This window comes from Lissotriton helveticus, chromosome 4_1 (assembly GCF_964261635.1).
Source record: "Lissotriton helveticus chromosome 4_1, aLisHel1.1, whole genome shotgun sequence".
Taxonomy (NCBI): domain Eukaryota; kingdom Metazoa; phylum Chordata; class Amphibia; order Caudata; family Salamandridae; genus Lissotriton; species Lissotriton helveticus.
The window spans coordinates 69547412-69567334 of record NC_136063.1 but is presented as its reverse complement, the minus strand read 5'-3'; the positions used below and the strand labels follow the sequence as shown (position 1 = coordinate 69567334).

The 19923-nt window shown below is 46.9% G+C and overlaps 1 protein-coding gene across 2 annotated transcripts in view; it reads left to right on the top strand.

Moving 5' to 3' along the window:
• CPSF1 (cleavage and polyadenylation specific factor 1) overlaps positions 1 to 19923 on the top strand; it is a 235407-nt gene that overhangs the window by 180709 nt on the left and 34775 nt on the right. For both annotated transcript variants that reach the window (XM_078686442.1, XM_078686443.1), the window contains exons 29-31: positions 4880 to 4964; positions 13812 to 13953; positions 15629 to 15781. In XM_078686442.1, the coding sequence (XP_078542568.1) occupies positions 4880 to 4964; positions 13812 to 13953; positions 15629 to 15781 (380 nt within the window). The remainder of the gene's footprint in view (positions 1 to 4879; positions 4965 to 13811; positions 13954 to 15628; positions 15782 to 19923) is intronic.

The following is a 19923-nucleotide window of genomic DNA, read 5'->3' as shown; positions in this document are numbered from 1 at the left end:
TCAATGCGCATGCGCATTGAGATAGGTCGCTCGACCTAAAAAGGACACTAAGACTGTCAAGTCTATGGGAACTTTACAGTCACCTTCTAACAGAGGCTCCTTTTGGCGTTCCTTCTATAGGGCAGGCTCCAAAACAAATAAAACAGAACACCCTTTCTCATCCTACGAAATTCCCAACCAGGGCTCCTTCTACAGCGGAAACAATAGAGGAGGGTATAGGGGGAACAACAACAAGGGCAGAGGCAGGGGTAATAACATCCGCTGCTCCCCTAATACCAAACAGTGATTTCCCTGCGCTTCCCCAATCATCCCACTCCTGTCGGGAAACGCCTCTCACAGTTCCTGCCTGTCTGAAATTCCATCACAACAGACAAGTGGGTAAGACAAATTATCCAGTGTGGTTATTGCCTGAAACTCACTTCTACCCCTCCCAACATACCTCCCAAACATCGTCCAATGTCATCAGAACATCTGACGCTTCTGAAAAAAAGAAGTTGTTGCACTATTGCAAAAACATGCAATAGAGCCGGTTCCCTTGCCTCGTCAAGGCACAGGAGTCTATTCCCTCTATTTTCTAATTCCAAAAAAGGACTGCTCTCTCATGCCAATACTGGACCTCAGACCGCTCAACTTCTACATCCAATCAGACCACTTCCACATGGTCACTTTGCAACAAGTGTTTCCACTACTTCTGCAAGGTGACTTTCTCTCTACTCTGGATCTAAAGGACACCTACTTCCACATTCCCATTCATCCCGCTCACAGGAAATATCGCAGGTTTGTGGTAGATGGGTAACGCTACCAGTTCAACGTTCTACCATTAGGTATCACCACGGCACCCAGGGTTTTCACCAAGTGCCTCGCAGTGGTGGTAGCCCATTTGAGAAGACAGCAGATTCATGTCTTCCCTTATCTGGACAACTGGCTAATAAAAGCAAAATCTCACAACAGCTGTGTTCAACACACACACTCAGAACAATACAACTGCTTCACAGTCTTGGATTCACAGTAAATCTGGGCAAATCACATCTCCAACTCTCCAGAATACAACAATATCTTGGAGCTACACTAAATACTTCCACAGCCCTAGCATATCCCGACCAAGTCAGGATAACAGCTATACAAGCACTAGCTCAAAGATTTCAGACACAACACTCACTACCATCATGAGTGTTAATGAAACTAATAGGGATGATGGCCTCTTGCATTTTTCTCGTTCCTCATGCAAGACTACAAATGCGTCCATTACAAGAGTGCCTAGAACATCAGTGGAACCAGGCTCAAGGTCAGCTAACAGATCTGATGTTGTGGGACGACCACACCCATCACTCTCTGCAATGGGGAAACACACAGAACCTTTCCAAAGGGCGGTTGTTCCTCGAGCCAGTCCCACAGATGGTGCTAACAGATGCATCGCTCACCGGCTGGGGAGCTCATCTTCAAACCCATACCATTCAAGGTATCTGGACCCCCACAACAAAAACACTTTCACATCAACTACCTGGAATTGTTAGCAATCTTCCTAGCGTGGAAATCCTTTCAACTGCACCTTCTGGGCAAAGCTGTCCTGATTCGTACAGACAACATGACAGCAATGTATTACATACAAAAGCAAGGGGGACATACTCCCTATAGCTATCACACCTATATGGAGATAGGCCATTCCGCAAATAAATATACCTCCTGGCAGAACATCTACCAGGGGTACACAATCAAATAGCGGATCTGCTCAGCCATCAAGCACAACAGATCCATGAATGGGAACTTCATCCTAAAGTTCTTCTTCCATTGTTTCGCATGTGGGAACACCCAGGAACAGATCTGTTTGCCACACACCAAAACGCAAAATGCCCAAACTTTGCATCCAGGTATCCACACCCATTGTCCAAAGGCAATGCGCTATGGATGAATTGGTCAGACAAATTTGCTTACGCTTTTCCGCCTCTCCCACTCATTCCGTTAGTGGTGAAGAAACTCAACAACACTCTGATCCTAGTTGCTCCAACATGGGCAAGACAACCATGGTTCACAACCCTATTGGAACTATCAGTAGTACCACATCAAAAGCTACATGTCTCACCCAAACTTATTACTCAGAACCATGGAGAGATAAGGCACCCAGATCCCAATCAACTCAACCTTGCGATCTGGCTCCTGAAATCATGGAGTTTGGCTACCTTAATCTTCCACCAGACTGTATGAACATTATCAAAGAGGCCAGACGTCCTACAACAAGGGCATGCTATGCGGCAAAATGGAAACAATTCGTCATTTATTGCACGCACAACAAAATCAACCCACTAGATGCTTCCATTCAGAACATCATCTGTTATCTCCTGCATCTACAACAATGTAATCTAGCGTATACATCTATTAGGTTACATCTAGCCGCCATAGCGGCCTACCTACAAAATAGATAACACTTGTCTTTATTTAGAGTCCCCGCTATCAAAGCTTTTATGGAAGGACTTAAAGGAATAATTCCACCAAGAGCGCCACCCTCTCCGGTTTGGAACCTAAATATAGTCCTTACCAGACTAATGGGTCCTCCTTTTGAACCTCTCCACAAATGTGAACTACAGTTTCTCACTTGGAAAGTAGCCTTTTTGGTTGCTATCACATCTCTCAGGAGAGTAAGTGAACTCCAGGCATTAACCATACAAGAACCATTTTTACAAATCCATCATAACAAAGTGGTTCTTAGGACTAATCCAAAACTTTTACCCAAAGTAGTATCTGCCTTCCATCTAAACCAGTCTGTTGAGCTCCCAGTATTTGTTCCTCAACTAGACTCAGTGGCAGAAAGCTCTACACACCTTAGATGTTAAAAGAGCAATACTCTGCTATATTGAAAGAACAAAATCCTTTAGGAAAACCAAACAACTTTTTGTGGCTTTCTCCCTACCTCATAAAGGTAATCCTATATCCAAAACTAGGTGGATTGTAAAATGCATACAAATATGCTACATCAAAGCCAAACGCACGTTAACCATTCCCCCTAGAGCTCATTCTACACGCAGACTAGGGGCTTCTATGGCATTCTTAGGGAACATTCCCCTAGATGACATATTCAAAGCAGCAACTTGGGCTACACCACATACCTTCACAAAATACTATTGTGTAGATGTGCAGGCAAAACAACAAGCTAGTGTAGGCCAGGCTGTACTAAAAACACTATTTCAAACGACTGCAATAGATACAGGAAGCCACCGCTAAAGAGGTAACTGCTGTATAGTCTATGCAAAAGTGTACAATCTGCAGCTCATATGCCTCGAACGTAAAATGCTACTTACCAGTATGCATATGTTCTTGGCATGTAGAGCTGCAGAGTTGTACACGCCCACCTGCCTCCCCGGATACCTCTATCTGTTCCAGTATTATCTTATTTAGATACATGACGCATGGACATCTTTCTATTTCTCACTACTCCATCTAACCCTAGTGGCAAAAATAATCTAACGATGGAGCCGAAGGAGGAGTCACCAGCCTTGTGACTACAAGACCTCTTCAAAGACAAAAACAACATGCAAACATCCGAGCCCGACACCAGATTGCGATTTATGCAAAAGTGTACAACTCTGCATCTCTACATGGCAAGAACAGATGCATACTGGTATGTAGCATTTTCCTTTATCAAGAACTCTTCTCACAACGCATGGTTGAGTCCGACTTGGTAGTACCATCTTACCAGATTAGGGTTAGGAGGCCCACCATGAACCATGCCACAGTACAAGGGTAAAGCTTCCTTATTCAGAAATTCGGGATCTATGATCTAAGCCTAAAGTTACAAAATACAGAATACACTTTATTGTTCTGTATCTATTGTGCTCTGTAGTCTTTGGGTTCATGGAAGTCTAAGCACGCCAACAAGCAAAGTTTGGCCAGACTGTTTTATGTATGCTTTTTCAGTCTTCTGTAACATCCTCTGGCTAGCCACCGCTTACGGTCGTACTACTTTACAGTCTTCTGAGAGCATGTGTATCTACAGCTACACATGCTACAAACAGAATATGGTAGTTCCCTGTAAGCATCTGTTCGTGGCATGTAGTACTGTAGATTCACATGCGACCACCCTCCTTTCCGGATGCTTCTACTTGTTGCAAATTCCTTTTTCTCTTGATCTTTTTGCATGGTCATCGCCTTCTTTTTTTATGCTTCATCTTTATCCTATCCCGCCGTACAGAAAACAGTCTAACAATGAAGCTGTTGCCCATGCGCAGTATCAGTCCTAGAAGGAGTCACTATACCTCGTGGCTTGAAAGACTTCTACGAAGAAAAACAAGTTGTTCCCGTCCAAGTCTAGATGGCGGGAGTATGCAGAGCATATGAAACTGCAGCATTACATGCCACAAACCGATGCTTACAGGGTAAGTAACATATTCCTTATGTAATGCCACCTATGTAAAATTCCTTTTGTCTCTAGAAATCACGACCCAGGTGCCTTAGGCCTGAGAGTAGAGATGGATCCTGAAAAGGGAATACAACCGCTTAGCTACGGGGCCTACTTCATCGCATGCAGTCAAGCTGAGCAAAATAGTAACCAAGAACAACAACATTTGAATAAAATGAATGGGGCAAGTAGTCCTTTAGAGTAATAGAGTATTCTAGCAGTTTAGGTCCCGGGTAGCTTATTTTGTCAATCAAAGGGAGCATATGTGTACCAAATCGATGCATTTTAAAGTGAAGTTATTCACCTTCATATGAGGGAATGAATGGCATACTTTTGAAGCATAATTGTGCCTTCTGAGGATGGCCATCAATTATACTTATAATTTTTGGCATTTGCAACATGACTATCAAACGCTTTGCAATACTCAAATATAGACTTTTTGCATAATGCACGTGTCGGAGTTTTTATTGCTCTTTTTTGCTTTTCCAGATGATCGGTACTTACCTGCAATGCAAGAGACCTTCTCTATCCAGCTAATCTCGCCAGTGAGCTGGGAGATGATACCTAACACAAGGTGAGAGCCCCTCCTTCCACTTGTTCCCTGTCCAGTTTTCATTATAGATAGACCCCTCTCTACATCCTTTTCCTGGACTAGAATGTTCCTCACACTCAAGCTCCAAATGAGAGCTCCTTTCTCCACTTGCCAGTGCAGCGAAACACAAACTCATGCCCCTCTCCTCCTGCAACCGCCCGTATCTAGTCGCCTGCTCTGACAGAAAAGACTGTTCTCTCCCTAACTCAAGGTTTGAGAGCCCCCTCTTCTCTAACAGCAGCAAGTGAAAGAACAAGAGCACAGCGGTTTCTTTTTTAGTGTTAGGAAAGCTCTCTCTCCTCACCCACCAACAGACACTAGTTGGCATCTTCTAGATTCCAAGATCTTTTATTATTTTGTTAATACCATCTGAAACCCACGTTCACCACACACTGATGGAGATCTTCCTCTGTCCTCCATGTACCATTGCAATTTAATACCATTTAAATACTTCTTTCCACTCCACTCCTCAAAAAGTGGCACATTGCTTCCCCTTAATCCAGAGTGTCCCTTTCCTTTCACTCTACCCAACATGACACCTTCCTTCCAATCAACACAGTCACGCTGTTCTTTCCACTCAACACTTTCAATCCATATGACGTAGTGACACCTCCTTTTCACTCCACACTCAGTGATGCATGGAAGAAGGCATCACCAAGTGGCACCTTCCTTCCACTTGACACATGTCCGATTTTTCCATACTCTGCACAAGAGCCATATTTGATGTTTTGCAGCGTGAATCTTTCTGGATTCACTATGCTGTGCATATTCCGCAATCTGGTGGTTGGGTCCGGAATCGTAGTCTTTTTTCTCTTTTTTTTTTTTTGTAGCCCAGGTGGGCGTCGACGTCCCACCATTTGGTGTCCTTTCGGTGAAGTCGGCGTACTTCCGGCGGAAGCTACCACCCATGGGCGCCATCTTCAGATTCTTTTTTCTGCCGTTGGGTCTGGATCGTCGCGTGAAGCTCCAGAAGTTTTGGAGGAGGAAAGAAGAAAATACAGCAGAAATTCACAGGTGATAACCTAAGAACATCGACAGAAGAGGACCTTCAGTGAGGAGACGACGAAGAAAGGAGAGAACTTCGAAATCTTCGACCTCCTTGAAGGAATGCGCACACAGGGGGCCCCCTGAGCGCAGGGATGTACAAGACGCCGTTTAAATTCTGCAAGAACTGCCACCACAAGTTCGCACAGAAGGACCAGCACCCAGTCTGCAACCTCTGCCTGCCAATCGACCACGAAAGCAGAGACTGCAACGCCTGCTCCGTCTTCAAGCCGAAGACACTCCGAATTCGAGAAGGACAGGGGACGGCTCACCACACGATGCAGGGCAAGGGCCAAGCACCGACGCTCTATGAACTTGGCCTCCCCACCGACGATGAGGACAACATTGCCGAAGGACCAGATGACTTCACGGTCGCTGAGACCGATAAGAGTACGCCTGAGAAGGTAGGAGAGTCTACGACCCCGAAAACTCCCACAGGGCCTCGAAAACCTGAGGCAGACCCTCGAAGGTCAGAGCACAGAGGCTCGAAAGGAGCACAGGCGCCTAGCAAATCGACGACCGAAGCTGCATCCGCCGAAAAAGAGCCCAGCGGATCCTCCGAGAAGGACTCCCGGAGGCAGAAGACCAGCGAAAAGCAAAGGTCATCGAAGCAAGCCCCCGAAAAAGGGCCTTCGACTTCGACGTCAAAAGAAAGAGCCGAAGAAAGCTTCGACGACGGCGCCGAAAAGGGCGGCCGAAACACTCGACGACGAACAGGCCGCAGAAATGCAGAGAAAAAAGAGAAGGCTCGAGGCCGAAATGGAGAACATCCTTCAGAGAAAGAAGGACTTCGAAGAAAAAATGAAAAGTTACAAGATCCCCCCCGAAGCCGGCAACGACCGTCGCTGAGGTACAGGAGATCGAAGAGTTCGACATCGAAGAGCCGCCGAAAACTCCGGAACCTTCGGAGCACGAAGAGGAGGAGGACCTCTACTACACAGAGGGGGATTACGGGGAACAGCAGTCAAGCTACGGTTCAGGTTCCTCGACGGCCCAAGACCAGGAATGGCAGGACATCGAGGCCGAAAACCCAGAGGAGGCGGTAGAAACATACCCCTCGAGGCCTTCGCCACCGGATGACATTGGGGCATACAATGAGGTGGTAAGAAAGGCGGCAACAGCTTATGGAATTAAGCTGGAAGAGGCGAAGCCAAAAGCAGACTTCCTGCTCGAGACACTGCTCCCCATACAGTCAAGGAGCCAGTTCCTGCCCATGCTCAAGAGTATCACGGCCCAGGGAAAGGAGGCCTTCAAGGACCCGGCTACATGCAGATCTGTAACGCCGAGGACCGAGAAGAAGTACAAATTCTCCTCCGAAGACCCAGCTTACATCAAGGGTTCCGTCACAGCGGATTCTATCATCGCTGCAACGGCCAGGAAAAGGGCAAACGTCCCAACAACGTCCGGACCCCCACCTGACAAAGAAAGCAGGAGGATAGACCTAACGGGCAGGAAGATTGAGAGGAACGCTGCCACGCACTGGCGGATGGCGAATTCCAACGCCCTCCTGAATAGGCATCAATACCAGCACTGGGAGGAGATGGGACAGTTGATCAAACACCTCCCGGAACAATACCGTGACAGAGGAGCATACCTGGTAGAGGAAGGGAAGAGCATCGCCAACTCATGCCTGAAGACAGCCTTGGACGGGGCAGAAACATCCAGCAGACTGATGGCTATAGGCATCACTGAAAGAAGGCAAGCATGGCTCAGGATCTCAGGATTCAAGGCTGAAGTCCAGAACAACATCCTGAACACACCCTTCAGCGGTGAAACATTGTTCGGAGCCCCAGTTGATGATAAGCTCACCCAACTGAAGAAGGACAACGAGACGGCAAGGTCCATGGGAGCCCTGCAGTTCAGAGGGATGAGAAGGGGCACTCCGTCGCGGAGGCCGAACGGCAGAGGTGGAAGCCAACGAGGAGATTCTCACCAGAGTTTCCACCAGGGGCAACAGAGTGACAGCCAGGGCCACCAGGGGCAGCAGAGGCAAACCTGGAACTACCAAGGCAGGGGCCAGTCCTTTTGATCGAGAGGGAATGGACGGGGCCAGAGAAGAAGAGGTGGCGAACAGCCCCCCTCTAAGTGACTTCACACGAGAGAAGGTGCTCTACCACCCACACCCTCCGGGGGAGGAGCACGGGAAAACAAAGAGGAGAGGGCTACACGGACAAGACACAAAAGAACATGCAACTCCGGTAGGAGGAAGATTGAGATTTTTTCTCCAGGAGTGGAGAAAAATAACAACAGACAAGTGGATACTCAATATTATGCAGTTCGGGTACTGCATAGAGTTGGAAAAAAGGCCACCAAACAGAAAACCAAAGAAAAGACAGCACTCAGGAAGAGAGCTGCAGCTACTGCAAGAGGAAGCCCAAGAACTCCTCCTCAAAGCGGCCATAGAACGGGTTCCCTTCAAAGAACGGAACATGGGAGTGTACTCAAACTACTTCCTAGTGCCAAAGGTGGACGAAAGCCTAAGACCCATCCTGGATCTACGGTTCCTGAACAAATACGTCAAAACTCAAAAATTCAAAATGACGTCCCTACAAGAGGTCATTCCTCAGATAAAAGCAGGGGACTTCTTGTCTACCATAGACCTCAAAGATGCATACCTGCACATCCCCATGAACAAGCAGCACAAGCACATGCTAAGGTTCACTGTAAACAAGGATCACTACCAATTCACGACCCTAGCTTTCGGCCTAAAGTCCGCACCAAGGGTGTTCACCAAATGCCTTGCGGCAGTGGCTGCACACCTAAGGAGAAAGGGGATACACGTGTACCCCTACCTCGACGACTGGCTGGTGAAGGCAAACTGCTACAGGACATGCAAGGAGCATGCAGAACAGGTGACAGGAACGCTAGCGAACCTGGGTTTCTCCATACACTGGGGCAAAAGCTCGATGGAACCAGAGCAGGTGAAGGTCTTCCTGGGAGCCCAGATCGACACCATACAATGCAGAGTCTTACCGAGCGAAAACAGAACGCTCAGCCTACTGAGGGAGAAACGTCACTACCAGAAGGGGCGATCTCTGACAGTGAGGACTGTGAGCAAGATCTTGGGGATGATGGCATCATGCATCCATCTGGTCCCCAATGCACGACTACAAATGAGACCACTCCAAGAGTGGCTGCAACAACAATGGTCACAAGCTACAGGAAGTTGGGAGGATCTAGTGGTTGTAACGCACAGGGTGCAGGAAGAGATAAGGTGGTGGACCAAGGAGAGAATAACGGAAGGGAAACCTCTAACACCACCGGACCCAACAGTGACCATCACCACAGACGCATCCTAGAAGGGGTGGGGCGCACACATGAACAGGCTCAGAGTGAGGGGCCTGTGGAGCCCTACAGATGCAGTCAGGCACATCAACTACCTGGAACTGAAAACTGTGTTGCTAGCCCTCAAGGCCTTTCAGAAACACCTACACAACCGGAAGGTGCTAATACAAACAGACAACACCACAACGATGTTTTACATAAACAAACAGGGGGGAACTCAATCGTTCCCGCTGTCAAACTTGGCACAAGAGATCTGGAAATGGGCCATACCACTAAAAATAGACCTGCTAGCCATACACCTGCCAGGGAAGGACAATGTGGAAGCGGATTGGCTCAGCAGGCAGACTTCTGCGTCCCACGAGTGGGAACTCAACAGTCAGGAAACAGAGAGTCTATTCAGGAAGTGGGGCACCCCAACAATAGACCTATTTGCAACACACCGGAATGCAAAATGCTGATACTTTGCATCCAGGCAACCAGAGGCACAGTCCCAGGGGAATGCCCTATGGATAAGCTGGTCAAAAACATTTGCCTACACTTTTCCCCCGATACCACTGATCCCCAGGGTGCTCAACAAATGCATGAAGAGCAACATGACGCTCATCCTCGTGGCACCACAATGGGCCAGACAGACGTGGTATTCTCAGATAATGGAGATGGCGCAGGGGCCTCCCCACAAGTTCTCAAAAAGAAGAGACCTACTCTCCATGGAAAACGGAGGAATCCTACACCCAGAGCCAGAGAGCCTCAACCTCTCAGCCTGGTTCCTGAGGACTTAGAATTTGCACACCTGAAACTACCAGAGAGCACCCTGCGGGGGCAAGAAGGCCCAGCACACGCAAGTGCTATGGGGAAAAGTGGAAAAGATTCACTCAATGGTGTTGCAAGAAACAACTCCAAAGGAGACTGACCAAGGAGTCCACGGTGCTAAGGTACCTCACACACCTAATCAAGGCAAAGCTAAGCTCATCCTCGCTGAGAGTGCACCTAGCAGCAATTGTGGCATACACAAGAGGAGAAACAGGGAGAAGCTTCTTCACATCTCAAGTCGTGAAAAGATTCCTGGAAGGGGCAAAAAGAATAGCGCCGCCAAAGAGAATGCCGCCACCGGCCTGGAACTTAAACGTGGTTCTGACGGAGCTCATGAAAGCACCCTTCGAACCCATCCACAAAGCATCACTGCAAATGTTAACAATGAAGACGGCCTTCCTGGTGGCGATCACCTCACTACGAAGGGTGAGCGAACTGCAGGCACTCACACTGCAGGAACCCTACATCCAGATACACAGTGACAGGGTCGTGATGAGAACTGACCCACACTTCATGCCAAAGGTGGTGTCAAGGTTCCACATTAATCAGAGTATTCAGATCCCTAGCTTCTTCCAAAACCCCACTACAAGCGCTGAGAGGTCGCTCCACACCCTAGACGCAAGAAGGGCTGTGATGCACTACATGGAAAGAACGAAGGAACACAGGAAGACGAAACAGTTCTTCGTGTCCTTCGCTAACAGTTACATGGGCAAACCAGTTACCAAAAACACCATAGCCCGATGGATCGCACAGACAATTCAGTTCTGCCACAAGCAAGCTGGCCAGGAGCTAACAGGAGGGGCACGAGCCCACTCCACCAGGAAGAAAGGAGCAACAATTGCCTTCCTGGCCAACACACCGATTCAGGACATATGCCTGGCGGCAACATGGGCTTCAGTACACACTTTCACGAAGCACTACTGCGTGGATGTACAGATGAACAAGGAAGCACAAGTGGGACAAAAAGTGCTTCAACATATTTTTAGCAACCAACGCTCATCTTCCACCCAACCGCCACAAAATCTATGCACAGCATAGTGAATCCAGAAAGATTCACGCTGCAAAACGAATAGTTTCTTACCTGTCGGTGTAGTTTTGCAGCTTGAAGATCTTTCTGGATTCACTAGCGCACCCACCCGCCTCCGCCAGAAAGATGAGGCTGGAAAAGAGGGTGGAAAAACATGGAAAAGAAAGCAAGTTGGAACAATTACAAAATACGTGGAAACACTAACGTTGGAAAAACGATTAACATACATAGCCATGGATTCACTACAAAGACAAACAAGGAAAAGAGACAGAAAAAAGAATCCGAAGATGGCGCCCAAGGGTGGTAACTTCCGCCGGAAGCACGCCGACGTCACCGAAAGGACACCAAATGGTGGGACGTCGACGCCCACCTGGGCTACAAAAAAAAAAAAAGAGAGAAAAAAGACTACGATTCCGGACCCAACCACCAGATTGCGGAATATGCACAGCATAGTGAATCCAGAAAGATCTTCAAGCTGCAAAACTACACCGACAGGTAAGAAACTATTTGTTTCAGCACACTGTGAATCCTTCCCAAAGGAGGGGCTGGACATAGGGGATGATACTCCCCTGTCCTTTGTCCAGTTTCGCACCAGAGTGGGAACCAAAGGTTCTTTAACTGGCTTAGACCAGAGTATGCACGAAATGTGCCCTTCAAAGCAGTCTGGTGGCGCTAGAAAACCGCCCCCACCCCAGCCCAATACACTAATTCCTGTCTGGGAGGCGGTCACATCTCCCTGTGACAGGAAACCTGTTGTTCTGCCTTCTCCTGCTCGAGCTCAGGTCAGCAGCAGAAGGGCAGAACCGTGTCTCTGGTCTGCAGCAGCATTAGCTTGCTGGCATTCCATGAAAGGCTGTTACCGGGCTTACAGGGGGGTCCCCAAAGGAGCCCCCCCACCCCAAGTAAATGGGAATATACTTCCAGAAACGATGTTTGGGTATGATTCCAACATGTTTGATACCAAACATGACCAGATTCAGTGCAGCCATCTTATAGTTAGACATCTCGTAATGACTGATGTCCACTGTATATCTTAAAATGGTTGACTGTACTTAAAAAGCCTGGAGAATCGACTCCGGGGTTTGTAGGGGTGTCCTGCTCATGCAGGGAACCCTCACATGTGTAACTAAGCACCCTGCCCTCTGGACTGAAGAGCCTGCCATAGGGGTGACTTATAGGTTTTAAGTGCAGTGACCTCAGTGATAAGGAAACTTATATCTGTTGTGAGGGGTGCACACACCATCTCACACAAACTGAAATTGCAGGCCTGTGGTCACATTTTAAGTGAACTCCCATGGGTACCTTGTTACCATATGCTAGGGACTTATAAGGGTACACCAGTATCCAATTGTGGACGTACCACAGTACTTACCAGAACACATTTAGTGGACAGAGCACAGATGCTGAGGTCCTGATTAGCAGGAACTCAGCAGGCTAAGTCAAAAACATTGTAAAACCAGGAAAAAGTGGGGGTAACCATGAAAGCAGATCCTTCTTTCCGACACTAATGCTTCTCTCCAGGAAGCAAGTACGAGCCCAGGCAATGCACAGGATGTGCTGTGCAGTGCTTGCACACTGCAGAGGTGTCATTTGACATAGCATCATCTTTCTGACATCAACAAGCTCCCAGCTTCTTTTTGCATCTGCTCCTCCACCGATAATTAACAGACTCCAGTCGTAGCAGCACGTTTATCTTCTACCAGCATATCTCCAACACTGCCCTTCCATCCATGTGTATTCTTCCTTCAACGTTGAACTGCTTAATGCACCTCACCATGGTGCACAGGCAGCTTAGACCAGTGCTATAAGTCCCACTAGATGATCCATGCACAGTAATGCTAGTTCACTAGTAACACTGACTTTGAAATAAAATGAATGTCACAAAACTGTGCAATAAAACAGTCTCAGTTTTATGCCCTGGTCTCATCAGCTGCAGCTGTCGTGATGAATCTTAAGAAGACCAGCAGTCTGATACCTGTTCCTGGGAGTACACTTAACTCAAACAAGGTCCAGTGCCAAACTCCTGCAATATCCTCCTTCTCGTCACCTCCAGTAGACAGATGAATTTGCCCCACACAGGCTTATTACCCCTTGTGGGCTGCTTCTCCCTCAAGCAGGCTCTTTCGACTGATACGCCACTGCTGCTTCTCGCCAACACATTCCCAACTGATGTTCACATGGCAGGTTCAGAAGGTCCTAGTGTGGTATACATTCCACATGACTAAACGTTTGGTTACCTGCCTTGAACTAGTAAACTTGGTGAAGAAGCCTTCTTAAACTTATCAACACCACTTGATGAATCACACAAGATCTAACCCCCCCATGCCCCTCGACCTATGCCACGGTAGTGATCTCTTCCCCCACTTACCACTTCCACGGAAGCAGGCACTCTTACTACTTCTTTTGCCACTGTTGGGGTCCCGAATTAACCTGATTGCCTTCTTCCAACCTCCTACTTCTGCACTGCTGTACCCAAAATCATTTCTTCGATCCCTACAATGCCAGATAATTTGTTGTCCCCCTTAAAGTTCAAAACATCATTTTCACACCCAGGATTTCCTGACAACAAAGTTGTCATTTCTGCACTTTTGTGGCTATGGCTTTGTGAGACGTCCTGTTACTGTGTGCATTATTCTACTGTCATTGTCTCCTTATCTGCTTAGGATTGATTTGGAAGAGTGGGAGCACATGACCTGCATGAAGACGGTGGCCCTAAAGACTGAGGAGACTGTGTCGGGCTTGAAAGGCTACATTGCTGCTGGCACCTGCCTGATGCAGGGGGAGGAGGTCACTTGTCGGGGCCGGGTGCGTGCCATTTATACACGTGCAATGCTACATGATATCCTAAGACTGCAACCTTTTCATTAACCTTGTGAGCTTTGCAATTGTAGTATTTAAATGGCCCACTGGCATACTGACTCCTATCACACTCACAGGCATAGAGACTCTTCCTCATTCTCTTTAGTTAACCATGATGAAGGCTCTCTAGCATGTTTATCCTGCAAATGCCTTGGAAGGAAGCTCATAAGGGAGGTGAATTCCTTTAGAGCATTGCTCAGACCTTCCTGAAGCTAGCATATGTAAAGACCCAAGCCAAGATCCGTGATGCATTCAACTGAAACATGCTTTTAATGTACTTGACCCCAGAGGCGCTGCTCGACAGAGGGCTAGAGCCAAGTGAGTCTGCGTAGTAAATTCCATCAGAACCTGCAACTAAATTAGCAATAAAAAACTGAATAGCAATAAGCGCCTTTTTAGAAACAAGCATTGGCAAAGCCTATGCGAGATCCATTGGCTTTGGCAATGTGTTTTATCCATGTTGTACACCATTGCGGCTGCTGTTTAGCATGGCTAAATGTGAGTGGAGTGTGGAGTTTCTTAGGGTAGGTTGGAGTGGGGTCAGTTAGGGTAGATTGAGTGGATTGGAACAGAGGCCGGTAGATTAGTGTAGTATACATTTGAGTGGGGTAGTTTGGAGTGGGATGGGGTAGATAAAGTGTGGTAGTGTTGGGTAGTGTGGAGTGGGATGGCTTGTGGTATATTGTAGTGGAGCAATACACATGGCGCACCATACTGCGCACACCCACTACTTTATACTTACTATCACTGTCTGTGAGAAAAAGAATCTGACATGAGGTGGGCATGCATGCACATTGCTCACTAATGGTGGAATCTTAGAGTACCTTGTCACTCAATAACCTTCTTAAAAGAGAAACAACTTGCAAACATTTGAGCCCAACGCTAGATGGTGGAAGTATGCGGAGCATGTGAATCAGACACATGCTCAGAGGGGAAGTAATATTTTGTTTCTGCAGTATATGTTTCAGAAATGCATGCAACTTCTAAAGTGCATATTAAGACTTTAATGCGACGGGATGAGTTTATTTTTTCTTTTACTGTTGCTTCTGAGTTGCACTCCGTGCATGTGACGTGCAACCGTCACACAGAGCTGTATTACAAGAGGACATGTTATGGCTATTTTTAACTAAAACTCATAGCTGTTGTCAGGTTACTTGTATGTCTTAGTTAGTGTAGTGCTGCCTCTACAGACATTTAAAGACCACATGACCAAAAGTAAAAACTGAAGGAACAATTGAAAGATGAAAATCCTCTCACTCTGGGGTGTACGTTTTTTCAAGTCACTGACGTTTTTGCGGCCTTATGGCTGCATAATAACTGATGGCTGTGAGTTCCCTTTTTGAAACATGTTTGCTGCTTTCCCTCCTATTTTTAAAATCCTGCATAAGATTTCCTGGAAAATAGATATCCTGTGGTGACTCCTCAAGCTGGTCTGTAAATGAAACTCCTTTCAAGACTACACTATTTCTTCTGTAATTTACAAAAAGCCAACAACACCTACATAAGCTCTCCTGTACTTGATATATTCATCCTATCACGTCGTATGTTCCGATATCTTCTTCTTTTTCCTTCATATTCGTCTTGGCTGGCTGTATCAATATTCTCTTTGCTCTTCTCCAAGATTCTCATTATGGACATTATTGAAGTTGTTCCAGAGCCGGGACAGCCCCTGACAAAGAACAAGTTCAAAGTACTGTATGAGAAGGAGCAGAAGGGCCCGGTGACGGCGCTGTGCCACTGCAATGGATACCTGGTGTCTGCCATTGGGCAAAAGGTAAGTGAATTATCCCCTATTGCCCCGTTTACTTCTTTTGGTATGTCCTTCTGTATCCAGCACCTGTATCCTTTCTAGCAATTCTTTCATGGTTGGTAATAGTAGTTCAGTGGTGAACCAGTCTGTGGTGTGGTTCGAGGTGGGTTGTGAGTTGCCTGTTGATGGCATCTGCTATCACTTTGGCTGGGTAGGGAAGCTGGGAGATCGGTCGGAAGTTGCTCTCTTGGTTCGGGTCAGGCGATTGCTTCTTGAGCAGGGTGTTAATCGCTGCAGGTTTCCAGGCTTCTGTGATGTGATGTTTATTCTTTATGTTTTATGAAAAAACGGTGTTGCCTCTCTTGCAAGGAGGCCTTGTGGAATTTTCCTCCATGTTGCCTCTTGCCTATCAAAGTCTGTTGGAGGCTGTTGTGTGTCATTCTAACTGTACTAGGACAGGAACAGGGGAACCCTACTCACGCAGAACCGTGGTTATAAACGTATTATCAAAAGACAGAGGCTCTTGTGGACACTTAATGAAGTAATCTCAGTGTATATGAGCACAATGGCAATGTATCGGGGTATAGTGATATTGGAGAGAGAAGGAAGCAAATACACCTCTGATTTGTTTTTGAATCAAAAATATTTGTATAATCCTTGAAATGTAATACTGTTACAAAGTAATACATTTGAACATATAGTTCCGAGTGAAAGGTATCCTAGTGAAAAACAGAACCTAGAAAATTAGTTACATATATATGAAATATATACAAGGTTTCCAATGCTTCATATAAACGACCATTGACATATATATGTACATTGGACAGCGCTAGATACAGTGATCAGTGCTGGTGAACAATGGTTTGTTTATCCAACTTGTTGATCGCGTTTTCACCCTGTGTGCAGTGTAGGGTCTCTTCAGGACCTATGATCGTAGGGACACCTATGAGATGATGAGGGATTATGTCAGTATGTGGCTCATTTTAAGCAACTAGTATTATGTGGTGGAACTAAGGTTTCGTTTGTATAGTACCTGAAGGGTGATGGACCGGCTCGTGTGGAGGGTGTGGCACCGTGCAAAGGATAAGAAAAGATATATGGGTCCCAGCCGGGAGCTACACACGAGAGAAAAACTAGTAATTAGCATTACAAAAGTGGGGGTTTGAGGCATGACATAGTATTGGAACAGACCTGGAACTTACCCCAAGTGTGAGGTGGGTGGTGAGCATGTTATTACCTGAATGCGCACAATGTAAGGATCCACGTGTGTGGAAGATGGCACGATCAAAGCGCTGTCAAGACGGGTCCGTAGAGAGGAGGAGGGAGCATGTGCATCGGTAATAGTATGGGGACACTTGTAATGGGGTGTACATATATTTAGTAAAGGCTCAGCTCAGGTACGATGACAAGGGGTCAATGCTTGCTCTGGATTTATAAAGGCCTGCCTTCCCGCCAAAAGTCTATGTTAAAACCCAACTGTGGAGTGTGATCAGCAGATGAGATCTGTATTTCTGTTATCAGTAACGAAAACAAAAAACAGACTGCTGCCTGACGCGTGTGTAAGGCCCATCCAAGTTCTAAAGGGCATGTATTGTGCGTGGATATTATTTATTGATTGCGGACATTTATACCGTAATGAATTTGATGATTCTGTTGAGTGTGGGGACTGGCCGGGTGTGCTAGTTTTAATGTGCGCTTACTTGTGTCCGACACCCATTATGTTAAAGGACAGTGATGTTGTGTGCCGTTTACATGGTCTGTGCAATGCCTTGTTCATATCAGAGCCAAGACGATAGGTGTTCCTATTGCCTACGGTGTGCGTTTTGGTGGGTATAATGGGCTCACCCACTTTGCGCTAGCCCATTGTATGGAATAGTAAGTCAGGATAGTTATTCCACATTATTTACATAGTCAAGAACATAATATATAGTATTCATAATACATGTGTGATGAGGCATTCAGGGTACACGATAGACAGTTGTACCTAGAGTGGCTGTATAGGTTGGTATGACAGTGTGACACACCATACGATAATCCATTAATGATACTTGACGTCAAGACACTAAATTACGTGTTCTAAACATTATGTGATACACATGGAAGACGATCCGCTCAGTGCACAAGTCTTTACAACTGTAAGTGATAGTCATATCATATACAATGCTCATGTAATTCTGTTAATATGTACAATTTCTTCATCTTATTTGGGCTTATTGTTTACGATATACCGAAATGCTCACATTGGATTGTTTCACTTTCCTTATTCAAAAATTGCTTTATTGGATATGCATTGTAGTGATTGCATGCAGAGTGTTCAACAGGTATGAACAATTATTCTAATATCAGGAATACTGTCTGCTCAATCTGATTTGTAGGGTAGCATAATTGTGACATGACAGCCGGTTACAACTCTATACAAGTGTGGCTGAGATCCTACACGTTTTGTTACAATCCAGTGCCCTGTATTGTGTTTTCTAACCAACCCCAGTGGTGAAGCCTATGTGTTATACACCAGTAGTACTGGCAAGGAGTTATGCTCAAATACCCCCCCTGTTTCCCCTGGCATGCCGTTTTCAGTATTATACTTGCCATGTTTGTGTTTTACCCAGCGATAGGTACATTTATATGTGTGGGAAAAATTAGCACAGTGCTGTCTAATTATACAGCTAGTTGAGATCTAATGAGGTTAGTTACTCAGTGTAGTGACGAATCCTCGCCCCTCCTCCGCTGTATTCAATCCTAACGCTATCGAATCAGTACGTTCTATCCAACGACATTCTAGTCGTTGGAGAATTTGTGTAAGATTCCCTCCTCTTTCTGGGATGGAGGCTCTGCCTATGACTTGCCACCGTATGTCATCTGCTGTGTGTTTTTTTTCGTGAAGTTGCTGACTAATGGGGCGTTGACTACAGAGTGTCTGATGCGGCTACGATGTTGACTAATCCTAGCTTTTATCGGTTGTTGTGTCTGTCCAATATAAGGCAGTTGACAGGGGCAGAATATGCAATATATCCGACACCCCGCCGAGCCGATTACACGCTGCTGCGGGTGAGTGTCGGCTTACTCTTGCCACAATCCCTGGCCCAGCGGACACGCCCACTCGTGCTGGCCACGCCCCCTCTTCCTTTTACTTAAACGCGCGCTGACTGCAAGCGCTGCGTTCACTGAACCTCTCCTGAGGCGAAAAGCCGGGAGCCTTTACAGCGATCTTTTTAAAATATTGATGTGATAACTTGTGTTTTTAGAACTCACTTACCCTCGGCTATTGCCACTGCACCTCCGACACCCCGCCCAGCCAATTACACGCTGCTGCGGGTGAGTGTCGGCTTACTCTTGCCACAATCCCTGGCCCAGCGGACACGCCCACTCGTGCTGGCCACGCCCCCTCTTCCTTTTACTTAAACGCGCGCTGACTGCAAGCGCTGCGTTTACTGAACCTCTCCTGAGGCGAAAAGCCGGGAGCCTTTACAGCGATCTTTTTAAAATATTGATGTGATAACTTGTGTTTTTAGAACTCACTTACCCTCGGCCATTGCCACTGCACCTCCGACACCCCGCCCAGCCGATTACACGCTGCTGCGGGTGAGTGTCGGCTTACTCTTGCCACAATCCCTGGCCCAGCGGACACGCACACTCGTGCTGGCCACACCCCCCTCTCCACTTCGCCATCTCCTGCATAAAACATGCTCGGCTACCGGAAGCGCAGCGGACGAGCGCAGCGGGCGCGACGATTGCTCGCCGAAGGCGCGCTTAAGGCAAGCTCGTCTGCACTCGTCCGCGCCGAGACCGGGCCAGGGGCCACCCCCCTGACTCTGGTGCGCTTCGCATCTCCTGTAAATCGAGCAACATAACATACACCTCCGACCAACTCCGAAGTTTCAACACTTCAGCAGATGTGTCACATCCTTTACCATATTTGCTATATACCAATTCCATCATAGGTCCTCACAAATGTCCAACTTGCACTACCTCTACCCCCTCTATCACCTCCACCTCCCAGGTTTCAGCAGCACTTATCAATGTGCGCTCTGTCCCCAAGCACAAAACTGAAATCTCAGTTTTTATTGAGTCACACAACTTAGACCTTCTATTCATTACCAAAACCTCCTCTGGCCCAGATTTCAAAGCAGCCACACCTGAAAACTACTGTGTATGTAGGCTGGACA